Source organism: Macrobrachium nipponense, chromosome 6 (assembly GCF_015104395.2).
Source record: "Macrobrachium nipponense isolate FS-2020 chromosome 6, ASM1510439v2, whole genome shotgun sequence".
Classification (NCBI taxonomy): Eukaryota; Metazoa; Arthropoda; class Malacostraca; order Decapoda; family Palaemonidae; genus Macrobrachium; species Macrobrachium nipponense.
In genome coordinates this window covers 42,942,514-42,967,691 of record NC_061108.1, presented here as the reverse complement: position 1 = coordinate 42,967,691, position 25,178 = coordinate 42,942,514, and the positions used below count along the sequence as shown (strand labels likewise).

The window sequence follows — 25,178 nt, the reverse complement described above, 5'->3', positions numbered from 1 at the left end:
AGGTCTTGAGGCGAAAGGAATGAGGTAACCCCTTTTTACAATAGAGAGGGTCCAGGTATCCGCACCTCTCTGGGCCCAGACATCTGCAAACCTTAGGAGTCTGGCGCCTACCGTCGTCTGAAGGACTTGTCCGCTATTTGGTTGTCTTAACCAATCTTGAGAAGGTCTTCCCTCTCCTGCTGGGCCGTTGCCCCTTAAAAGAAGAGGGTCTGGAGGAAGAACCCCCTCGAAAGGGTTCCTGCGTCACTGGTTTCTCCTTTTTGCTCTTGACGGGGAAAGAGGGTCGAGGCTTCCTCGTCGACTGTGCCAGTAGGTCTTGAGTAGCCTTGGCCGAAAGCGAGGTCGAGATATCCTGCACCAATTTCTTGGGGAAGAGCTGAGACGAGAGCTGAGAGAATAAAAGTGAAGACCTCTGTGCATGCGAGACCGACTTAGTCAAGAAGGAGCAGTACACGCTCTCTTCTTGAGTACTCCTTCACCGAACAAAGATGCGATCTCGCTCGCTCCGTCCCTTACGGACTTATCCATACAGGATAGTACGCAGTGTAGGTCTTCGGGAGAAATTGCATCTGGAGTCTGCATCTTCCTAGCCAAGACTCCCAGAGACCAACCCAAGAAGTTAAAAACTTCTAGAACTCTGAACATCCCCTTCAGCATGTGATCGAGTTCGTTCATGGCCCAAGAAGTCTTTGCAGAGTTAAGTGCTGATCTCCTGGTTGCATCCACCAACGCTGAGAAATCTGAGTCGGCCGAAGATGGGAGACCCAGACCCAAGGGCTCTCCTGTTTCGTACCAAAAACCAGTACGGCCAGACAATTTAGATGGTGGGAAGGCAAACATCGTCTTCCCCGCTTCTTCTTTGGAGAGCAGCCAAGATCCAAAACTCTTAAGTGCCTTCTTCATGGATAAAGTGGGTTTCATCCTGACACAGGAGGATCCTTTAGTCGTCTTGGATGTCGAGAACAACGAATGAGGAAGACGGAGTGGCAGGGCTGAGGGAATCTCCGAATTCCTGGAGCAGTAACTCCGTAAGCTTCTTATAAGAAGTAAACCCGCCTGCTGTCTTTGCTAGAATCTTCGTCAGAGCCATCCTGGTCTTCTTGTAACGGCGAACGAGGAGGATCCTTTGAAGAAAAGGCAGTCTTGTCAGGAGAAGGGCGTCTACGCGATGCATGTCGCCTTACAGGGGAAGCCAAGTCATCAGGAGATCGACAAGCTGAAACTGAAGAGTGTATCAGGCATGGAATGTCTGTGGGAAGACTCGCGCTTCGAAGCAGAAGATAACTTGTATGAGGGAGAGTACCTCTCACCCGAAGAATGTCTCTCAAGACGAAGGCGCCCTTGAGGTTCTTGGCTCCTACCAAGAGGCGAACCGTATCCAGGAGAAGGGCGCCTACTGGGCGAGTAGCGCCTGCGAGAATCATGGCGCCTGTCGTGAGGAGAGCGGCTACTAGGGGCAGAGCGCCTACTAGGTGTAAGGCGCTTGCGAGGCTCTTGGCGCCTGTTGAGAGGAGAGCGGCTCCCAGCTGACGAGCGCCTAACAGGAGAGAGGCGCCTACAAGGCTCTTGGCGCCTATCCAAAGGAAATTGGTTCCCAGGCGAAAAGCGCCTACCAGGTGATTGGCGCCTGCGGGGAGAAGAGCGCCTGGAAGGAGTAGAAGATCGGTGTCTGTCCTGTAAAGAGCGCCTGTCCAATGCATGGCACACACTCGGGGACGAGTGCCTGACAGGAGAAGTGCGTCTGCCAGGCGAATGGAGCCTGTCCGGTGAAGAGCGGTCGTCAGCCAAAGAGCGCCTGCCAGCTGCCTGGCGCCTGGACGAGGAGGAGAGGCAGCCAGGAGAGGGGAGCCTCTCGCGCGACACCCCTCGCTCGGAAGAAGCTGCAACATCCGGCGAAGAGAGCCCACGTAGAGGAGAGCGTACGTCGGAAGAAGGGCGTCTGGATTTCTTGACTGGTAGAGAATGGTTCTTCTACGAGAGCTACAGAACAAGGAGTCAGCGAGGCCAAAATCTGAGCTTGGAGCCCAGCAAGAATGCTAGCAGGAGACTTCACAGGCTCCTCTTCCGGAGAAACAGAGCGAGGCGCGCACAGAGAAGAGCGGTCCCGAGATCTCCTGGGCCTCTTCACATCCAGCGAAGGCTCCTCTGGAAAAACTTCCGGGCTGGAAGCAAAGAGCTGCAGGGCGCCTTTCCAAGCTCTCTTCAAAGGGCGCGAAGCATCTGGTGAGTTCCAGCCGTGCTTCGGTGAGGGAGAAGTACGAGGAGAAGCATTGGCGAAGGAATGTCCTGCTTGATACGATCCGAGGCAGCCTGGGAACTCACATCAGGATCTGCCGAAGGGACGCCTGACCGGTGGGGGTTTCTCCCTAGCCTTCCTGCGGCTGTCGACTTTCCTCCTCCACTGGATCTGGGAGTCTGGAAGAGGTCTAGGCCTGGAAGCACTACTGAGCCGGTCAGACGCCCCCTCCACAACGCTGGGGGCACTGCACAGATCTCTATCACTGCCACTCTTACCTTGTTCCAAGGAGCGAATCTTGAGCTTCATGCTGCGAATTGTAGCTTTCAACGCAGCCGCCTCCGAAGACTATCCTCGGCTTTGGTGCGGGGAGAAGGAGCTGAAACAGGGCAAGGAGGTTCTACTTCTACAAGAGGGTTAGGATCAGATTCTAACTCACTAACGCGAGACCTACTCGAGCTTCGAGAGGAAGCTTTGCGCACCCTATCTCTCAACCAATTCCTTAAGTAGTAAGGAAAGAGACTTCCACTCATCCTCACCCCTCAACCCCTTCCACATTCCTTACATGGGTTAATAAAAGAACACTCATTCCCCCTACACCTCATACAAACAGTGTGAGGGTCCACCGAAGCCTCCGGCAACCTCACCTTACATACATCTACAAAACAAACCCTAAACATAACAGGTGTCTTAGCTACAGAATCCAAATCAGACATGTTTAAAGAAAATCCAGAGCAAAATCAAAACAGTCCACAAACAGCGTATACCAAAGCCAAAAAGATCCAGTACGTCACCAAAAAAAAAAATATCCGTCCAAAATGATCCCAGGCAAGCGAGAGCAAAATCGACTATCAGGAGGAACCCACAACAGTTGTTGACGGTCCAGCGACAGAAAATATCTGATTAGAAAACGGGATTGGTTCATACACCCGCCTCCCAGCGGCGGAAAAGGTAGACCACCTGACCTACCTGTCGCGTGTGCCGCGAGATTTCAAATTCTGTCGGGAACGTCGGAGACTAAAGCTAAGTACGTATATATCTGACAGGAAAGTTCATGTACAAAAATAATCAATTCTCTCTCTCTCTTTTACTGGGGGGGAGAGAAAATTTTATGGTACATGAATGTGTACTATATTAATTTTTTCAAATAATAATAATAATAATAATAATAATAATAATAATAATAATAATAACTATTCGGAACCAACCCGAAAAGACTATACAGCCAACTAAGAGGGGAAGACAACCACCAAGAAATTCCTGAAGCCGAACCAGGTAAAGGAAGAGACTCTGGGAAAACATATTGGAGCAATCCGGTATCACACAACAAACATGCAACATGGCTCCAGGAAGTCAAGGAAGAAGAAACAGGGAGAATAAAACAAAGATTCACAGAGATCACGACAGACACAGTCAGACACCAACTAAAGAAAATGCCAAACTGGAAAACCCCAGGTCCCGATGAAGTCCATGGATACTGGCTCAAAAACTTCAAGGCCCTACACCCACGAATAGCAGAACAACTCCAGCATGTATATCAAATCACCAAGCACCCAAATGGATGACCACAGGAAGAACATCCTTATACAAAAAGACAAGAGTAAGGGAAATATAGCAGTAACTACAGGCCTATCACTGCCTACCAATAATGTGGAAGTTACTAACAGGTATCATCAGTGAAAGGCTATACAACTACCTAGAGGGAGACAAACACCACATCCCCTACCAACAGAAAGGCTGCAGAAGGAAGTGTAGGGGCACAAAAGACCAGCTCCTGATAGACAAAATGGTAATGAAGAACAGTAGGAGAAGGAAAACCAACCTAAGCATGGCATGGATGACTATAAAAAAGCCTTCGACATGATACCACACACATGGCTAATAGAATGCCTGAAAAATTAAAATAATGGGGCAGAGGCAAAATACCATCAGCTTCCTCAAAAATACAATGCGCAACTGGGAAATACAATACTTACAAGCTCTGGAATAAGACTAGCAGAGGTTAATATCAGGAGAGGGATCTTCCAGGGCGACTCACTGTCCCCACTACTCTTCGTAGTAGCCATGATTCCCATGACAAAAGTACTACAGAAGATGGATGGATGCCGGGTACCAACTCAAGAAAAGAGGCAACAAAATCAACCATCTGATGTTCATGGACGACATCAAGCTGTATGGTAAGAGCATCAAGGAAATAGATACCCTAATCCAGACTGTAAGGATTGTATCTGGGGACATCAGGATGGAGTTTGGAATAGAAAAAAAGCGCCTTAGTCAACATACAAAAAGGCAAAGTAACGAGAACTGAAGGGATAAAGCTACCAGATGGGAGAACACATCAAAACATATATGAGACAGGATACAAATACCTGGGAATAATGGAAGGAGGAGATATAAAACACCAAGAGATGAAGGACACGATCAGGAAAGAATATATGCAGAGACTCAAGGTCGATACTCAAGTCAAAACTCAACGCCAGAAATATGATAAAAGCCATAAACACATGGGCAGTGCCAGTAATCAGATACAGCGCAGGAATAGTCGAATGGACGAAGCAGAACTCCGCAGCATAGATCAGAAAACCAGGAAACAAATGACAATACACAAAGCCACTACACCCAAGAGCAAATACGGACAGACTATACATAACACGAAAGGGAAGGAGGGAGAGGACTACTAAGTATAGAGGACTGCGTCAAACATTGAAAACAGAGCACTGGGACAATATCTGAAAACCAGTGGAAGACGAGTGGCTAAAGAGTGCATGGGATGAAGGACTAATAAAAGTAGACGAAGACCCAGAAATATACAGAGACAGGAGAAAGACAGAAAGACAGAGGACTGCACAACAAAACCAATGCACGGACAATACATGAGACAGACTAAAGAACTAGCCAGCGATGACAATTGGCAATGGCTACCAGAGGGGAGAGCTAAAGAAGGAAACTGAAGGGAATGATCAACAGCGGCACAAGATCAGGCCCTAAGAACCAGATATGTTCAAAGTACGATAGACGGAAATAACATCTCTCCCATATGTAGGAAGTGCAATATGAAAAAATGACAAACCATAAAACCACCATAGCAAGTGAATGCCCCGGCACTTGCACAGAACCAGTACAAAAAGAGGCATGATTCAGTGGCAAAAGCCCTCCACTGGAGCCTGTGCAAGAAACATCAGCTACCTTGCAGTAATAAGTGGTACGAGCACCAACCTGAGGGAGTGATAGAAAACGATCAGGCAAAGATCCTCTGGGACTATGGTATCAGAAACGGATAGGGTGATACGTGCAAATAGACAGACGTGACGTTGATTGACAAAGTCAAGAAGAAAGTATCACTCATTGATGTCGCAATACCATGGGACACCAGAGTTGAGAGAAAGAGAGGGAAAAAATGGATAAGTATCAAGATCTGAAAATAGCAAATAAGAAGGATATGGGATATGCCAGTGGAAATCGTACCATAATCATAGGACGCACTAGGCACGATCCCAAGATCCCTGAAAAGGAATCTAGAAAAACTAGAGGCTGAAGTAGCTCCAGGTCTCATGCAGAAGAGTGTGGATCCTAGAAACGGCACACATAGTAAGAAAAGTGATGGACTCCTAAGGAGGCAGGATGCAACCCGGAACCCCACACTATAATACCACCCAGTCGAATTGGAGGACTGTGTATAAAAAAAAAAAAAAAAAAAAAAAAAAAAAAAAAAAATAATAATAATAATAATAATAATAATATAATAATAATAATAATAATAATAATAATAACAACAACAACAACAACAACTTTGTAGTAGCCATGATTCCCATGACAAAAGTACTGCAGAAGATGGGTGCTGGGTACCAACTCAAGAAAAGAGGCAACAGAATTAACCATCTGATGTTCATGAACAACATCAAGCTGTATGGTAAGAGCATTCAAGGAAATAGATACCCTAATCGAGACTGTAAGGATTGTATCTGGGGACATCAAGATGAAGTTTGCAATAGGAAAAGTGCCTTAGTCAACATACAAAAGGGCAAAGTAGGACTGAAGAAGGATAAAGCTACCAGATGGGAGCAACATCAAACACAGATGAGACAGGATACAAATAGTACCTGGGAATAATGGAGGGAGGGGATATAAAACACCAAGAGATGAAGGAAACGATCAGGAAAGAATATATGCAGAGACTCAAGTAAAAACTCAATGCCGGAAATATGATAAAAGTCATAAACACATGGGCAGTACCAGTAATCAGATACAGCACAGGTGTTATGATAGCTATAAGAAATAATACAGTAATACTTTGGGTTACGAACCGATTAGATACGAATTTTTTAACTTACGAAGTGACGCCCTCATTCTGGAATACGAATTTTACTTGGAATACGAATGCACGAACTTTCCATCACGGGAGGCCCCGCCTGCTTTGTTTGTTTACATCGGACATCGGATGAGCGTGGGATCTGCGAACCCATTTTTTTCGGCCAAAACTTAACGCCTGCTTGTTTACATCGGACATCAGATAAGCGTGGGATCTGCGAACGCATTTTTTTGTTTTTTCGGCCAAAACTTAATGAGGGTCACGTGACTTCCTCCCACGCATCCCTTGACCATTTTTTAAACCATAACTCTTTCACTATCTTGCTGGCGGTTATTGAACGCATCTGTCCGTGATACGCTCTCAAATTTGCTTAGTGATTTGCGCACGTGTTGTGTTTCCGTGATAGTGCTTATACATTACTATTACCCAAATACTAAAGACAATGGCTCCCAAGATGACGAAGGCAAGCAGCAAGAAGGAAAGCATAAGAAAGAAGGAGATGATTACAGTCGTAATGAAGAAGGAAATTATCCAAATGCATGATAAAGGCGAGCGCGTGAAAGACATTGCAAGCATTCTTCAAGCGGTCACAATCAACGATCTGCACTATTTTGAAGAAAAAGGAAGAAATTAAAGCCAGTAAAAGCATCAAAAGGTGTCACAGTATTGACGAACAACGGCCTTATATTCTCGCGATGTTGAGAAATTTTCTCATGGTTTGAATAAACGAGAAGCAGCTGGCAGGAGATTCCGTAAGTGAGAGCATCATTTGCGAAAAGGCTCGTAAGAGTGCAACAAATTTGTTTATCGATAATGGGTTGGGTCATTTCTATAAAATTTTAAAGAACAGGCAAAAGCAAGCCTCCATAGAAAAATATTTTTTCAAAATTGTGAAAGACGACACAGTGTCGCGTAAGCGTAAAATTAGTGATTGTGGTGAACGGTGCTCTCTAGAGAAAGAACCAGAAAGTCTTCCAGAAGTGTTCACGGAGGGAGATTCCCCCCCCCCCCCCCACCCCCCCCCCCCCCCAAAGCCCTAACCCTCTCCTCCTCACCCTTCCCCTTCTCCCGCACTCGCCAAAGGTAAAGTTCAGGTTTTACTGTGCATGCATATTAAATCTAGTGTTTATATTTAATTTCATTCTTCAATTTTATAATTTTATGCAATTCCTACACGAATTTTCAACCTTAGTGAATAAAAATAATGGAAAGTATGGTCCATTCATGGTTGGGTGGAACGCATTATTTGCTTTTTATAACATTCTTATGGGAAAATCCATTTAGGTTACGAATTTTTTAGGTTACGAAGCAGGTTCTGGAACGGATTAAATTCGTAACCCAAGGTATTACTGTAGTAGATAGGGTAGCGTAAAAACAGAGAGAGAGAGAGAGAGAGAGAGAGAAGAGAGAGAGAGAGAGAGAGAGAGAGAATAATCACAGTACAGTAAAAATAATAAGAAAGAGAAAGAGAAGTAGAGAGAATAATCAGAGTATGTACAGTGAAAATAATGAGAAAGAATTGAGCTCTGGTGTGTGAGCCAGAATTTGATCAACAAAACCTTAGTCACAGGAGGTTGAACCGTAACACCATCGCAATTAAAATCTTAGGACCGTCATAAAATCTTTGACCTGTGACCTCGCACCAAACTTACTCAGCTTCTATCGAGAACACAGCTCCACCTCCAGGAGGAGGTATTAAGATGTTAAATTATTGACTCCACCTGGAAAAGGCAGAATTAACATGTTAACCCCACCTAAAAGGGGATGGGGACAAGATAAGGAAAGACCACTGCACGAATCAAGAATCCAGTTGGGCGGAGAACCTTATCCTACACCGCCTAAGGAGGTGGTGCCGAATTCAAACCGAAGGTGGCTGAATTTGAGAATGACAGAAGCATCCAGAGAGGACCGGCAGCCATCGTTCAGTACAGAAGCAGAAATATTGCCAGGGTCCAACAATAGATTTATAAGTTTTGTAGTTGTACTTGTACTCTTTCCACAGTAAAGAAAGAAACTCTGCCGTTCGTCTCATTCAAACTTCTCCCGAGAGATTAAGCCGATTAAGATTACTAATCCAGAACTAACATTAAGAAGAAGTATAAAGTTAAACATAGAACCAGACTGCGGAACGAATCATCAAGAAGCAAGAAGCAGGTAAGCAAACATAAATCGAACACTCTACATTACAAAAAATGTACCACACAGGAATAGTGGAATGGACGAAGGCAGAACTCTGCATCATAGACCAGAAAACTAGGAAACATATGACAATACACAAAGCACTACACCCAAGAGCAAATACGGACAGACTATACCTAACAGGAAAGGAAGGAGGGAGAGGACTACTAAGCATAGAGGACTGCATCAACATCCAGAACAGTGAAGACGAGTGGCTCAAGAGTGCATGGGAAGAAGGACTGATAAAAGTAGACAAAGAACCACAAATATACAGAGACAGGAGAATGACAAACAGAACAGAGGAATGGCACAACAAACCAATGCACTTACAATATGAGACAGACTAAAGCACTAGCCAGCGATGAAACATGGCAATGACTACAGAGGGGAGAGCTCAAAAAGGAAACAGGGAATGATAACAGAGGCCCAACATTAGGCCCTAGGAACCAGATATGTTCAAAGAACGATAGATGGAAATAACATCTCTCCCATATGTAGGAAATGCAATACAAAAAATGAGACCATAAACCATTTAGCAAGCAAATGTTTGGCACTTGGACAGAACCAGTACAAGCACAGAACCAGTACAAAAAGAGGCATGATTCGGTGGCAAAAGCCCTCCACTGGAGCCTGTGCAAGAAACACCAGCTACCTTGCAGTAATAAGTGGTACGAGCACCAATCTGAAGGAATGATAGAAAATGATCAGGTAGAGATCCTCTGGGACTATGGTATCAGAACAGATAGGGTGATCCGTGCAAATAGACTAGACATGATGTTGATTGACAAAATCAAGAAGTATCACTCATTGATGTCGCAATACCATGGGACACCAGAGTTGAAGAGAAAGAAAGGGAAAAATGGATAGGTATCAAGACCTGAAAATAGAAATAAGAAGGATATGGGATATGCCAGTGGAAATGGTACCCATAATCATAGGAACACTAGGCACAATCCCAAGATCCCTGAAAAGGAATCTGGAAAAACTTAAGGTTGAAGTAACTCCATGGCTCAAGCAGAAGAGTGTGATCCTAGAAATGACGCACATAGTAAGAAAAGTGATGGACTCCTAAGGAGGCAGGATGCAACCCAGAACCCCACACTATAAATACCACCCATAGACAAAAAAAAAAAATAATAATAATAATATAATTGCAATTGCAAAACTCATGATAATTAAAAAAACTTTCCATTTCTCTCTTACAAAGATGAGTGAATTTTATGGTACATCTACTATATTTTTAATAATATTTTCAAATAATGTACCGTACATTTCGGCGTATAAGTCGACCCTTTAGCCCCAAAAAATCATGCCAAAATTAGGGGGTAGACTTATCTAACGGTAACAAAAAGTGAATCTATTATTTTGGCATATTGGTACAAGAATCCAGGCTTTACAGTTGGCTAATAATAATGACAGCCTTGTTGAGGTAACTATGTATGTAAATACCAGCATTAAAAACATTTCACACTGTAATACGACAATTATAATACATTAGAGCATCCATTACCTTAAATAAAATGAAAAAAATCAAAGTAACTTGAAGAAACCCCAATCGCAGAATAAGTGTAAACATTGCATAGTCATTTGTAGTACCGTAGTTGAGAAGGATGCGTTCACTCTGACAGTTTTCTATTTACCGGGGTATTGTTCAAAAACATTTATGGTATGACATCTTTATTTATCACATAAAATAAAATTTAAAAAATTTTATTTAATGGTAAATATGTATTTAAAATCCTTCAAAATTACTTGAGTCATCGTCACTTGAATTAAACGATTCATCAAACATTAACTTGAGTGGCAGTTTGTACATACATACGTATATATATACGTAGGCTGTTATGCAGTGTTAGTTAGCGCTTTGTTTGTTTACATTACACTCGAGTAACATATCTTTCGTTTTGTCATTTCTAATCATATTTGCAGGTATTCATCCTTTATATGTTACACAGATTTGTTAATATACCGAGTATATTACCTGTATTTCATATGGTAAGTAGAGCAACATATGTACCGTAATAACATTCAGGTTATCTTATATAATACGTTTTACCCTGCTGCTTATATTGAGCATCTGGTTGGCCTCACATTTTATAGGTCAACTAATATACCCGATATTAGTTAAAATCATAAAAATTTACTCAGAATAGGGGGGTCGACTTATCTTCCGGTCGACTTATACGCCGAAATATACGGTAATAATATTAATAACTATACTTAATAACAAAATGATGCGTATAAAGAATTCTTTCCCTCATCTTTCTTTTTAACGCAACAGAAGCTCAAAGTCCAGAGCTGTCAAATATGTCAAATACATTTGTATGGTGATTTTATGTTGCATGGAACCAGTGGTTATTAAGCAATGGGACCAACAGTTTTATGTGACTTCCGAACCATGTCAAGAGTGAACTCTTATTACCAGAAATACACATCTCTAACAATGCAATGGAATGCCCGAAAATCCTACTCATGGCCACTGAGGTGGCAGGTCAAGACCATACTGATCAATATGTCAAGTAATGTGACAAGGAGAGTGTTGCCAGATTAGTGATCACAGATTTTTATGTAATTCTCTCTCTCTCTCTCTCTCTCTCTCCGCATATGTAATCTTCACACACTATTCTTACCAACCATTTATTTCTTTTTTTAAGAGTAATGTATTAAGGTAACTTTTAAAGGGAATTACAGTAACTTTAATTTCATTTACAAGTTAGCTTAATACTTACAAAGACTACTGATTCTCTCTCTTGCTCTCATAGTTAGTGGTAGCGTATGTAATTTTAATTGATCTACTATTTTTACCTTAACTTCTAAAAATGTAAATGCCTGTTCTAAAACAGACACATAACTAAGAGTTGTATGATAGTTCAAATAAAAAAGTACTTCTTGTTCATGAAAAGGAATTTCAGAAACAAAGAGAAAGTGAAAGAATAACAAATTTCTCAAAAGTGGTTGAGAGGACTTCTAAAAATAGATTGGTTGGTTGGAAGGGGGAAACAAGAGAAAACTATGTTGTACATATGTAATCTTAACACACTCCTATATTTTTACCAACCACTTATTTCTTTTTTTATGGGTACTAATGTATTAAGCTAACTTTTAAATGAAATTGCAGTAACTTTAATTTTATTTAAAAGTTAGCTTAATAATTAGGGAGAATGATTAGGGTCATTTCTGGGCTCAGCTCGTGTCGCTGCGCGAAATATCCTTTAATCTATTATTTCTAGGGTAAATGTACTAACACATACCAGAGAATAAATAAAATAAAGAAAAAGGTCAGTATAACTGACTCGCTCACCCTCCAGGAGGGTGTCGGTATGAACACTAGGCGAGTGAGACCACAACCACGAGCCAAATGCCAATAGAAATCTCCCACTACCAAATCCCTCCAAGAGGGGAGCCGACCCACAGAGTGAGCAGCTCGTACTACTACTACTCCATCCCATGCTGTCGACTGCTGCGCCTCTGGTGGCCATCCTTTTCAGTTAGCTCGCACGAGTCAAAAAAAACAAGTGAAAAAATAATGTTTTCTCTCTGTGTATTTTGTGCCCTTTCTTCGGATTTTCGATAATGGAGCGTGCAGCTATTGCAGCAGCTAAGTTAAGTACTCAGTATTTACGGTTAGTTGGTTTTTTCCGTCCCTGAGACAGTATTTGCCGTTTTTTAGGTATAAATACGTTCTCGGGGTCGGAAGCATGGCGGCATGGTCCTGCCGCGTGATGGGTTCGTTCTTGGTCTTCCATACCTAGAACATCCCCCTTTCATTTACGCTCTATTTTGATTATCCGCGTTATTTAAGGTCTACTCAGGTTGTCATGCATGCATGTTTATCACCTTATGTAGGCTTTTTCTATCCAGACCCTAGTCTGGGTTCTTAGTATCGGCCCCTGTCTAGCTTTGAGTGGTAGACTTGCCTTCGGGTTAGTCGTACACTCCTGGATTTTTTCTCCTGCTATTTTACCTTCTTTCTTTCATTTTATTTTATTTATATGTGTTTTGTCATTATTAGGTTAGTTTGGCGTCTGGCTTAGCCTAGGTCTCGGCTCGCAGAGCCTATTCCACCGATGATCAGTTCGGTTGCTTCCACTAGCTTCTCTCTGATCAGTTGGTTTTAGCCCTATGGGCCTATATGCTACCGCTTTTCAGTTCAGGTGCTTCCCGATAGCTTCTCTCTGATCAGTTGGTTGGCCTAGGTTGGGTTACCGTATCCCAGTACCGCCTCGTGGTCACTGCGTGATCGGGTCAGCCAGACGGCCTGCCCAGTCCCCTCTCCCCCCTACCCCCGCTCTCCCATAGAGGTCTGGGGCGGGGTGGGTCGGTCTGTCCTTGCTCGCCTCACAATACCCGAGCCTGCCTCCCCCTCTCCCCTCCACCGGAGGGGCTAGGGAGTCGGACAGACCCAGACTGGTTCCGACCTCTCCGCTTCTCGGTCCCGGCCGGGTGGTACGTTGTGGGGGGCCCTGGCCTTCCCCCCCCTCCGTTACTGCACCTTGTCGCTCCGGGTTAGCTCGAGCATGTATGTCCTCTCGCCCTTCCCTCCTTACTAGAGCTCCTCCCTATCGGAGTCCTGGTATCCAGCGGAAGGAGATAGTCCAACCATAGTTGGACCGGTGCATACAGCAGGTCTCTACTAACCTTACCGTTAGCTGAGTTACTACACTCCGCTTCAACTGGACCTAGTCCGGTTCGCTTGTGCTTAGGTTTTTAAGTTATTTTTAAGTTTATCTTAAGTATCTTAAACCTCCATCCCCCCCCTCCCTTTCATATTTTACCGGATCTCTCCGGGATTATAGCCTATTCAGGCAATGCAGGGAGGGGTTATGCCCAATTTTTTTCCGAGCTCCGGCATGTAACGGAGTTCTTTTGCCCTTTAGTCTGTAAGTGATATCCCTTTTAAGATACTCATGTGTCTTCCCACTTACAGGCCACCACTGTGAGCATCCGGGATGTTCCGCTACACTTCAGGACCCCTGTGGACACGAAGTTTGCCGGTCCCATGCTCCATGCGCGACTCCGCCACCGGGGACATCCAGGTCTTGGTACCATGAAACGTGTACCATATGTTACGATCTGGTGTAGGCCAGCTTTTGGAAGGCGTAAGTATTCCACCTCCAGTAGCTGCTTCGCTTCTTTTAGTACTTAAGTTTTCATCATTTATTAACTTAAGGCTTCTAGTTTAAGTTATACTCTAAGTTTTAGTTTTAAGTGATTCTTAAGTCTAAAATACGCCCTCTCTTACAGGCTCCGGCAGTAAGGGATACAGCACTGGCTACCCTGCTGGGCCTGGGTCGGAGGTTTTGGCAAGAACGCCGCCAAGGGTCAGCCCTACATACTTGAGAAGCGATTGGCATTGCTCATCTTCCCGGAGGCAAGGCGACAGGGTACGTCGACCCGGTAGATGCGGACCCGTCTATTGCCTTCATCCAACAACAGCTGGCGGCCTCCTTAACTGAACAAGACCAGGATATCTCCACGGATGTCGCTACCTGGATATTAATGTTGAACCTATGTAGGTATAGACGACCTGTTGGTCGAGGTAAGTAATGCAGGTACCCAAGGGTCTCCCTTGAGTCTGACTGTCTCTTCTACTCCTGCAACCTCTCCATCCTTCCAAGGCTTTACGGCTGATGAATTGTATACTCCTCCTGAGGCTTCGGTTAGGACCTAAGATCAAGTCTAAGGTAATGACCTTGACTAAGACGTCATCGTCTTCGAAGAAGACGTCCTCGTCTTCTTCCTCGCGTAAGTCTCCGGCTCGTCAATCCCGGCCCAGACCAGGGTCCTAAAAGGGTATAGCTCCGGCTAATAAGTCCATCGAAAAGTAAACCCAAGGAGAGGATCTCCGCCACCCCGGGCAGTATCACCAGTTCCGCTACCTTTGGTTCCTATTCAGAGCCTACCCTCCACCTCCGCAGCAGCTCCGGCTTTGGACTCCAATGCTGGCCTGTTGCAACAGGTGGGCGATCTAGTGGGATCCCTTAAGAGTAGTATGGAACAAATGATATCTCGCCTATCGGACAGGATCATTCTCAGGATTCTATTATAGCCGGCCTAATGAGAAGCCCCTCTAGCCTCTCCTCAACCTCCAACACTAGTGGATCTCAGCTTCCCCGTATGACTCGCTGCCGCTTTCTCCATGAACAATCCTTGGAGAGTAGCGTCATACGCCCCCTTCCAGGATGGTCTCATCTCCATACCGGAGTTCGGAACTCGAAGAATAGAGGACTTCGAGTTCTACCCGGAAGGCCTACAGCCTTCCTTTCATAGGCTACGCAAGGCTCACGCCTTCGGCTATGGTTCGGACGATAGGGTACCAAAGGAGACAGTCCTCTATTCTCGAGACCAGGCTCAGCGAGAATGGCTCAGATGTTTAGAGGACATGGATTGTTCGAACACCAAGGTACAACCATTTAAAAGTACCCTTTACCATTTTCACAATGGATGAGAGTACCCGCTCCCGTTCCTAACCAAGATAGCAGGTCGACCATCTCAGCAGCTCAGAAGGGGAACCCATGCCTCAGTTGAAAGAAGCAGATCCCACATCTCCATTGCTCCCTTCAATCGGAGAATTGTGGGAAGACTTGCCAAATACATTCTCAGCTGGCAAACTCAAACCTGACTGTGCTATGGAGCAGTTTGGTGAAAAAGCTCCCAGGCTCCCAGATAGTCGTTATTCAGGCTGAATTTGACTCAAAAATCACGACTAGCCAGATCAATCAACTCGATGGCTATGTCTGAGGTAGCAACCATGGCTTATGGTTCAGAACCAATTTTTAAGCTTATGACCAAAGCCCTGACTCAACGGTGCAGTCAGATATGTTTCGAGTTTGCCACTTGCTAGAACGAATTGTAGAGTGTTTCCTGCTAGAGGCAACCATTCGACATGAACCGAATAGGTTACTCTCTTCTAACATCTGGGGCGCAGATCTCTTCCCAGAGGCCATGGTTAAGGAAGTACAGGCAGAGGCTACGAGGTTGAACCAGAGCCTTAAAGACCGTTTGGGGTCTTACGGCTAGGAGGAGGCAAGACCTGACACCTAAAGGTAAGGGGAGGGACAAAGGAAACCCAGACGTTCCAACCTTACCAAAAGAAGCAACCGCGCTTCCCTCAGCAAGTTCCAGCTGTGCCGTTAGTGCAGACAGCCCAACCCTCCTCGTCTAAAGGTCAATCACAACATATTTATGTGATATCCCCTCAGCCTCAACCTCCACCTCATACGCCATCTCTCCAGCTTACAATCAAGCCTTCAGAGTCAAGCTTCTCAGAAGTATGACCGCTCGGGCAAGGGAGGCAGAGGTAAGCGGTCCTTTCGTGGGAGAGGATCGGGAGACCCTTCAATAGGGGAAAGCACTTCAGAGGAGGCCGAGGTGGTTACAAAAACCAATGAAGAACTTCAGGTAGGAGGGAGGCTGTTTCACTTTAGCCACCGGTGGAACTTCAGCCAGTGGGCTCAGAGCATAGTGTAAAAAGGGCTGGGTTGGGAGCTGGTTGACGAACCCACCTCCAGCCAGACCTTTCCGTCAACTTCCTTCCAAAGAATTGACAGAGTACGCAGAGGACCTCCTTCAGAAAGGAGCTATAGCAAAGTCAAGAGGTTAAAATTTTCAAGGTCGCTTGTTCAGCGTGCCAAAGAAAGGCTCAAACAAAGAAGGGTAATCTTAGACTTGTCCCGCTTAAACTTAGCCAATCCGCTGCGACAAGTTCAAGATGCTCACGATCTCACAGGTGCGGACCTTACTTCCCCGTGGGGCCGTACCACCTCTATCGATCTTACAGACGCCTACTATCATATCCCTATTGCAAGACACTTCCGTCCATATCTGGGATTCAAGATAGGAGACCAGACATTCTCCTTCAAGTAGTTCCATTCGGGCTCAACGTGGCACCCAGGGTGTTCACGAAACTAGCGGAAGTAGTAGTGCAACAGCTCAGAGCGCAAGGGATTATGGTAGTGGCGTATCTCGACGATTGGTTGATCTGGGCCCCATCAGTCGAAGAATGCAACAAGGCCACACTGAAAGTGATCCAGTTCCTAGAATATCTAGGATTCAAGATAAACAAATCCAAGTCGAGACTCACTCCAGAGTCAAACTTTTCAGTGGCTAGGCATTCAATGGAATCTATCCTCACACACTCTGTCGATTCCATCTACCAAAGGAGAGAAATAGGGAAGTCAGTCAAGCAATTTCTGAATCACAACTAGCATCCAGGAGAGCTCAGAAAGGATCCTCGGCTCTCTCCAGTTTGCATCAGTAACGAACATCTTGATGAAAGCCAAACTGGAAGACCATAACCAGGATCTGGCGCTCACGAGCAAATGTCAGGTCCAGGGACAAGCTATCCTCAGTGCCTCTGATTCTAAAGAATCGGCTTCGACCGTGGGCAAAAGTCAAGAATCTATCAGTGTTTCAGTACCCCTTCATTCCCAGTCCCACCAGGGATCACCATCCACACAGACGCGTCCTTAAGCGGCTGGGGAGGGTACTCCCAAGTCAAAAAGGTTCAAGGGATTGGTCACCTCAGTTCCGTCAGTTCCATATAAACGTTACTGGAGGCAATGGCAGTATTCTTGACTCTGTAAAAGATTACTCCCACCAAAGTACTCCCACATAAAGCTAGTCCTGGACAGCGCAGTGGTAGTACATTGCATAAACAGAGGAGGCTCCAAGTCACGTCATCTAAATCACGTCATGATAGCCATCTTCTCCCTGGCAGACAAATTCAGTTGGCATCTTTCCTCCACCCCACATAGCTGGAGTCAGAAACGTCATAGCAGACGCCCTATCCCGATCAGTTACCCTAGAGTCGGAATGGTCACTAGACGACAGTTCGTTCCAATGGATCCTTCAAAAGAGTTCCAGGGCTTCAGGTGGATCTCTTCGCATCCCAAGCGAACCACAAACTACCGTGTTATGTAGCCCCCAACCTGGACCCTCTGGCTTACGCCACGGACGCCCTAGCTCTAGACTGGAACAACTGGGGGAAGATTTAACGTCTTCCCTCCAGTGAATCTCCTTATGAAAGTATTGGACAAACTCAGGACATTCAAGGGTCAAGTGGCTCTAGTAGCCCCAGACTGGCCGAAGAGCAATTGGTATCCCCTGATTTTGGGACAACTGGGGTCGTTCGTCCCCCTTCGGATCCCCAGTCCCAAGCTCTCCCAGTCAGTACAAACGAAGACTGTGTTCGCTTCCTCAGGGATTCTCAAAACCCTAACTTTATGGATTTCATGAAGTTTGCGGCAAAAGAGATGCGAAGATTGACCCTCAGAATATTCTCTTCTTGGAATCCGATAAAAGGGATTCAACTTTGAGGCAGTATGATGCTGCTGTCAAAAAGTTAGCAACCTTCCTAGAGAGTCAGATATCAGAATCATGACAGTTAATTCAGCTATATCCTTCTTCAGATCCTTATTTGAAAAAGGTTTAGCAGCTAGCACGATTACGACAAACAAGTCAGCCTTGAAAAAGATATTTCAATTTGGATTTAACATAGACTTGACGGATACCTACTTCTCGTCTATTCCTAAGGCATGTGCTAGACTTAGGCCTTCTGTGAGGCCTACGTCAGTTTCATGGTTCTTAAACGACGTTCTAAAACTGGCTTCCGAAACCGATAATGACACATGCTCGTTTATGATGCTCCTAAGGAAAACCCTATTTTTATTAAGCCTGGCTTCAGGAGCAAGAATTTCAGAACTGTCGGCTTTATCCAGAGATCCGGATCATATTCAATTCCTTCCCACAGGGGAAGTTCTACTTTCTCCGGAACGTAGCTTTTTGGCGAAAAATGAAGATCCTTTGATGAGGTGGGAACCTTGGAAAGTATTACCTCTTCCACAAGATGTATCCCTTTGTCCAGTTGCAACCTTACGAGCCTTTCTATCCAGGACCTCCTCATCTTCATCGGGGCCCTCTTTAAGAGGGAAAAAGGTGGAACTTTATCCATTAAAGGCATCAGGCAACAAATCCTGTACTTTATTAAACAAGCCAATCCTGACTCTTTCCCAAAAGCACATGATGTCAGAGCGGTAGCCACCTCAATTAATTATTTCCAACACATGAACTTCGATGAGTTGAAAAAGTATACCGGATGGAAATCGCCGACAGTGTTCAAACGCCATTACCTTAAGTCCTTGGAAGCTCTGAAATTTTCAGCAGTAGCAGCGGGAAACATAGTTTCCCCTGACTCTAGTTAATTCGTAGTAGAAGATTCAGTCCTCCTTTCTACCTGCTTCACCCAACAGTTCGTCTATTCCTACCGTGTTCATTTACATTCACCTTGTGCCTTAGCTGCTTTTTGATAATGTAGTGGGTGCCCCTTACTTTGGCTAGGGACACTCACAGATGATTATGCATATTGATCTCATGGATGTTACCCCCTTATTTTTATGCTAGGGGATACATCTCATTTATAATGGTTACGGGTTTTGTATATTAAGTCATATACATTCCTTCCTATATTATCATTGTTGGTTATTTTGTTAATTTGATTGTTTTAATTGCTATTATATTTTTGATACATGCCTTTACACAGATACCATTTTGTTACATGTAAGCCAATTTACCTCTGTACATATGTAAATTACCTTATGTTAAGAAACATGTTTAGAATTACGGTAATTTAAAGCATATTTTTGGTTTGTATCACTGTGTATTTGTATCTATCTTTTTTATTTTTGCAATTATATTCTTTTTTATATTTACTTTATTTTATTTGAGACCTATGATTATTTTAATTTATTACTTTTGTTTACAATCTTGTGCTATTTCTCTGGTACGATTTCGCGCAGCGACACGAGCTGAGCCCAGAAAAGGGATTTTGACGTAAGGAAAAATCTATTTCTGGGCGATTGGCTCGTTGTCGCCAGCGAAATCCCACCCTACCCATCCCTTCGCCCAAGATTGTCTGCTAACTTCAGGATGGCCACCAAGGCGCAGCAGTCGACAGCATTGGATGGGGTTAGTGTAGTAGTACTTGCGCTGCTCACCTGTGGTCGGCTCCCCTCTTGGAGGGATTTGGTAGTGGGAGATTTCTATTGGCATTTGGCTCGTGGTTGTGGTCTCACTCGACCTAGTGTTCATACCGACACCCTCCTGGAGGGTGAGCGAGTCAGTTATACTGACCTTTTCTTTATTTTATTTATTCTCTGGTATGTGTTATACATTTACCCTAGAAATAATAGATTAAAGGATATTTCGCTGGCGACACGAGCCAATCGCCCAGAAATAGATTTTTCCTTACGTCAAAATCCCTTATTTAGTGTTCTTCAAACTCTAGACGCAAGCATTTATTAGTATTTTTAAAGACTGCCAAACTTACATAAAAATTCCCCTTGCACAAGAGGGTCTGGAACCTAGCCTCGGGGAAGTTCAGGGTATTACTGTAGTATATTCTTTTCATTGTTGAGGTTGAAAAAGCTATTACTTTACATTATTAATATCCACACTTACTTTGAACCTCCTTGCTAAAACTCATTCTAGGCGAAAAAGTAGGAACACACAGCAAAAATCAAAATGAAAAACTAGTGTGTGCTCTGGTTTAAAGTCCATAAGGCTAAGGCTGTGTGGCCAACCATAACACTCGAGCCGTAATGATTGGCTGAGCAGAGGGGCACGGTAGCATACTTTACTCCGTTGCCCACAGCACCCTCCCAGGTTAGAACACTTTCATACCCGATCTAAAGTTAGTCTGCACCACTTGTTGGACCAAAACAAGCCATTTTAGTTCTTAGTACGCTCTGCAAGATGTTTGCCTTTGCCTTTTCTGACATCAATATGAGATAATTGAACCTCAGGAGAACAGGTTCCCACCTGTAACTCCAACCTCCCAATTTTGAGGGTTAGGCCACTTTCGCATGACATGCCTCATATGAGAATATATACAATATTATTCGATACAATGAAGTAAAGAATAAATTTTTAAAAGATCCACGAAAAACATGCATATTCGTTATGTTTGTGCTATTTTATATTTCAATAATAATATGTGAATATTATATATGCTAATTTTAAATTTCATGTATACGTAATGCGGCCCCCTTAAAATTGGGTTCAAAATTAGGTCTTCAAAAGTCACATGATACATGAGTATAAATGGTAACCAAAAGCTAGCCTATACACAGATAGCTTTGTAATTAACAGTCATCTTACACTACAGATATGCGATAAATTCATGAAAATTTGTCAAATTTTTTTTTTACCTCATTTAATGTAAAGGTCGTCTTGTAAACGGAAATATACAGTAATTATTCTATATGGCACTGCTGTTCCCTAAAAGCTAAGTTAAATGCTCTGGGGTACAGTATTATGTTGCCTATTTAACAATTTTTGTCACTCACTTAGCAGATTTCATTAGCTACCAGGAGGGGTAGACCCCAAACTGTTAAGTTGAGGTGTTACTGTACACGAAGTAAACATTAAAATAATAATACACAAGCATTAATATGCATACATATGAAATTATGCCGAAATCTATCAGTAAACCATTTAGTAAGTTTAAATGAAACCAAATGCAAAATTCTATAAACACAAAATAAGATGCAATAACACTACATCATCCCATTAAAAAATCTATTAATAACACCTGCTTGTTAACAAAAGCAACGAAGAAAAACAGTTTGAGGGATGGAGTAAAGAAAAACATTAACACCCTCTACAAAATGAGCTAACTTACAAAATTTTTTACCAGTTCACCATTGTTGGCTAAAAAAATCCTTAAACCACAAAGCTGGAAATCAAAATCCAAAACATTAAAACAATGGGCACAGACAATTAACCTATGAGTTGTGATCAGACCCTTAAAGTTCCAACTTTAAAACCTCTACATAGGTCATTTTCAATCACCAAGGAATATAGGAGTACTCATAAATCTTCATATCTGAAATCACCAAGGAATATAGGAACTACTCATAAAACTTCATATCTTACTGTTTTCTAAGATAGAATACTGTGCTTACTCCACAGAAAACCAACATTCACAGTGGAAATGGTATTATCTGTTATAAACAAATCATGAAAATTTTATTTTGGATTAATTGCAACCTCCATGGGTTAATTAAAAAATTATCTTTATCTCTCAAATTAAGCCAAAATCTAATATGTCATAAAATTCCTTGCTAAACTGCCCTCCAGAATGGCATAGAAAATAATTAAGTTGACAAAGGAAAGTTGTTTTTTATTCATTTATCACACATCAAAAAAAATGAAGGTAGACTTTTCAGTAATTCTGTAGAATTCTGAAATAGCTGCAAGGTTTGGGGAAGTCAACTGGCTGTTAACCACTAGGGCCAAAGGATCCATAAGGGACATGCACAAGTCAACAGTGATCATCTTTTGTCAATCAAACAATGGACTGTGTCATCTAGGGTAATTAGAAGACCATAAATGTGGGCTAATACAAGTGATGGATTTGTGATGAACAGGTTACCATGAAAACTAATTTCCCTAGACCATTCAGCAATGCTTTCCTATCAAAACACATTCAATATAGTATCCTCAATGGATGCTACTTATAACAATTCATAGCTTGACAGAAGTTAAGATACATAGTTGAATAAGTTACCTGGACAACAAGAGATATGACAGGCATTACCAAGGGAATTTATCATTAAATGTTATGAATTAATAACATAACTGAATATTCATATACAGGCTTGGGACAAAAGGTCAACCAAAACAAGAAACTGACCAAAACAAGAAACTGACCAAAACAAGAGCAAAAGAAATTTGAGGACAAAACTTAGGAATTACTCCTTATACATATTAATGTACTTTTACTTTGATTAAAGGGGTAAAAAAAAAGCAAAGGCATATAAGACATGTACAATAACGAGGTGAGTAATCATCTGATTATCCAACTACACACATGCCCATTCCACTAATCAATTTACTTAGTGGACAAAATGCTATTCTATTTCTTAGAGCGACATCACTTATGGACTATGTACACATGCAAACTACTTCATAGAAACCTATGGTTTCTAATTCTTACAAATAATGACTACATAAAACTAACAGAACATGTGACTGGGCAACCAGACACGTACATATGTAAATTTTTCCATAACAAAACAAAACATAAATGCTATTTTAGCAGTGACACTAAATAAACATGCATTCATGATTCTTATTTAAATATATCACTTATTAAAATGCAATACATTCTAGGACTGCTGCAATATAAAAAATAGTCATGGTAACTAACCTGATCTTCATCAGCAGAAAAGAATGCCTCAGACTGTGTTTCACTTCCAACTGAAACTGTTCTCTGCACACTTGTTAAAAGACTGTGTTGACTAGAAAGACTCTGTCTTGAATTGGATTCACGCATTCCAGTCACTGATAATCTATGGTTGTTAGAGGCATGGAGAGGAAGCTCTGTTTGTAGTGAGAGACTCGATGGCATTTTGCTTTGTCTAGTAGAGCTAACATTATCCACTGATCGTCTCAAGTCTGACAGACTTCCTGGGGTTGAGAGATTATCTGCAGTACCTGGAACTCCTAGCACCACATCTTTACCAACACTTCGAAGAGTATTTGGATCCATGGGCCCTGCAGTACCTCTCACCTCCGACTCCATAACAAGGGGATCTGAGTCATGACTGGTGACCGAGACTTCTCTCTGATAATTATGACGAGGATTAAGTTTATCTGAGGCATGGAGATTTGTACCATGATGAAGGGAACTACTGGCTCTCATGAAATCAGCTGGGGTCGCAGGAGATGCACTCTTTATATAACCAGAACTAAGAGCACATCGATCTTTACTCGTACCAGAATGAGAGTCATAATGGGAATGAGAGAGTTCTGAATATGCTCCTAAATGAAATACTGACTGGCCCTCTTGCAGGATGCTTTGACCATACCCAGGATCTTCTGATGGCTCATTTACCCTAAAAATAATAAATAAAAGTCAAACTTGAGAATTTCATATCGAGTAGGGATAAAAATCTTAATGTTATCTTACACAGAAAGTGAAGTGATGTATGGATGCTAAAAAATATATCATGAGTCTCAGTATCCTATTACCAATTACAGATAACGCAACAAGCTCACAACCATAAGATTAACCAGTTATCTGCATTATGTTAGCCAGCAGTTTCTACCCTTTCACATTTCCTTAACTTTCCCGATGTCAGTCAGTGTGTCTGGAGCTGTGATATTAAAATATTGAACTTTCCAGTACGTACCAGTATCAAAACCGATGATTTTTTTAAATATCAGTATTGACTGATAACAGCATTAGAAAAATATGCATATCTTCAATGATTCAAAGGTAAAAATAAGGAAAAAATTAAAGTTATATATTTTATTACTTAATGATTCAGTCATATCTTTCCTCTAAAGCTTCAATGAATAAGAAATACTAACTGAAAAAATCAATAGCTTCTTCAATTCAGTAAAATATATCCAGAATAAAAATAAACCTTTCTCAGACAAAAACAATTCAACTATAAAAGAACTCGTTAAAAAAATTATAAAATATAAATTTTTCCAGCGCATGAAAAATAGATTTTTAACAAAATCTTTATTCCAACAAAAAAATTACTATGATAAAAAAATGTGAATATTCTAATTTAATACAATAAACAGTAATGAAAATAAAAATTTACTGATAAAATATCAATACTACTCTAATGCAAGAAAAATAATCTTTTAATAAAAAAACTGATCAGATTATTTTTCATTTTGGAATACAGAATTGAGAAAACAAAGGCAATTCAGAGAATTTTTTGCAAGATTTGATCTCAATTTCATGAGGTACCACCACACTGCTGAGAATACCCTTTCATATTCTACACTTGCATACTTGACTGAAATTAATGTATTATAATGGTTGTCTAGGGTTTCTGTTCTTTTTAATAATACTTCAAAGCTCTTAAATTCCATTTTAACATCTAAATGTGCCGAAGGTTCCTTTCTCAGTGGAATTGTCTCTAACTCTTCCACTTCTTGCAAATCTTCTGTATGCAATGGGTCATCATTTGTCCCTTTTCCATCTTCTACTCCCACTATATCTTAAAAGAGTAACCAGGTTCTTGTTAGCTTTAACTTTTTTTTTTTATGCTGATCCAACTGTACACTATTTTTTGAGAAGTCTTTTCAAAAATCTATCCCTAATTTTCTTGAGTAAAACTTTAGACGCTGGCAAAAAAAAAAGCTCATCATCCTGAGTTTTCATAGTTCTAGTGTTATGAAGGTATTTAAGCAAGCCTACAATCTCTGGCTGTCTTGTTAAGACAGGAATAGTATCTAATCATGCTTTCTTTTAATGACTTTCCTAGTAGCGTATTCTTCTCTGAAAGTGTTTTTATAATGAACCTTAAGGCCTTCAAGAGCTATCTTGAAGGGACAAAGAATATGACTGATGTCTACTAAATATTCCCACTCTTTTGAAGAGACTGTTGTAGTAATTACTCTCAATGCTATGGGGATACATTGTTGCAGTTT

General features: G+C 42.3%; 1 protein-coding gene across 1 annotated transcript in view; it reads right to left on the bottom strand.

Moving 5' to 3' along the window:
- LOC135216294 (bridge-like lipid transfer protein family member 1) overlaps positions 1-25,178 on the bottom strand; it is a 661,298-nt gene that overhangs the window by 562,585 nt on the left and 73,535 nt on the right. The window contains exon 3 of the mRNA XM_064251460.1: positions 22,933-23,620. Within this exon, the coding sequence (XP_064107530.1) occupies positions 22,933-23,620 (688 nt within the window). The remainder of the gene's footprint in view (positions 1-22,932; positions 23,621-25,178) is intronic.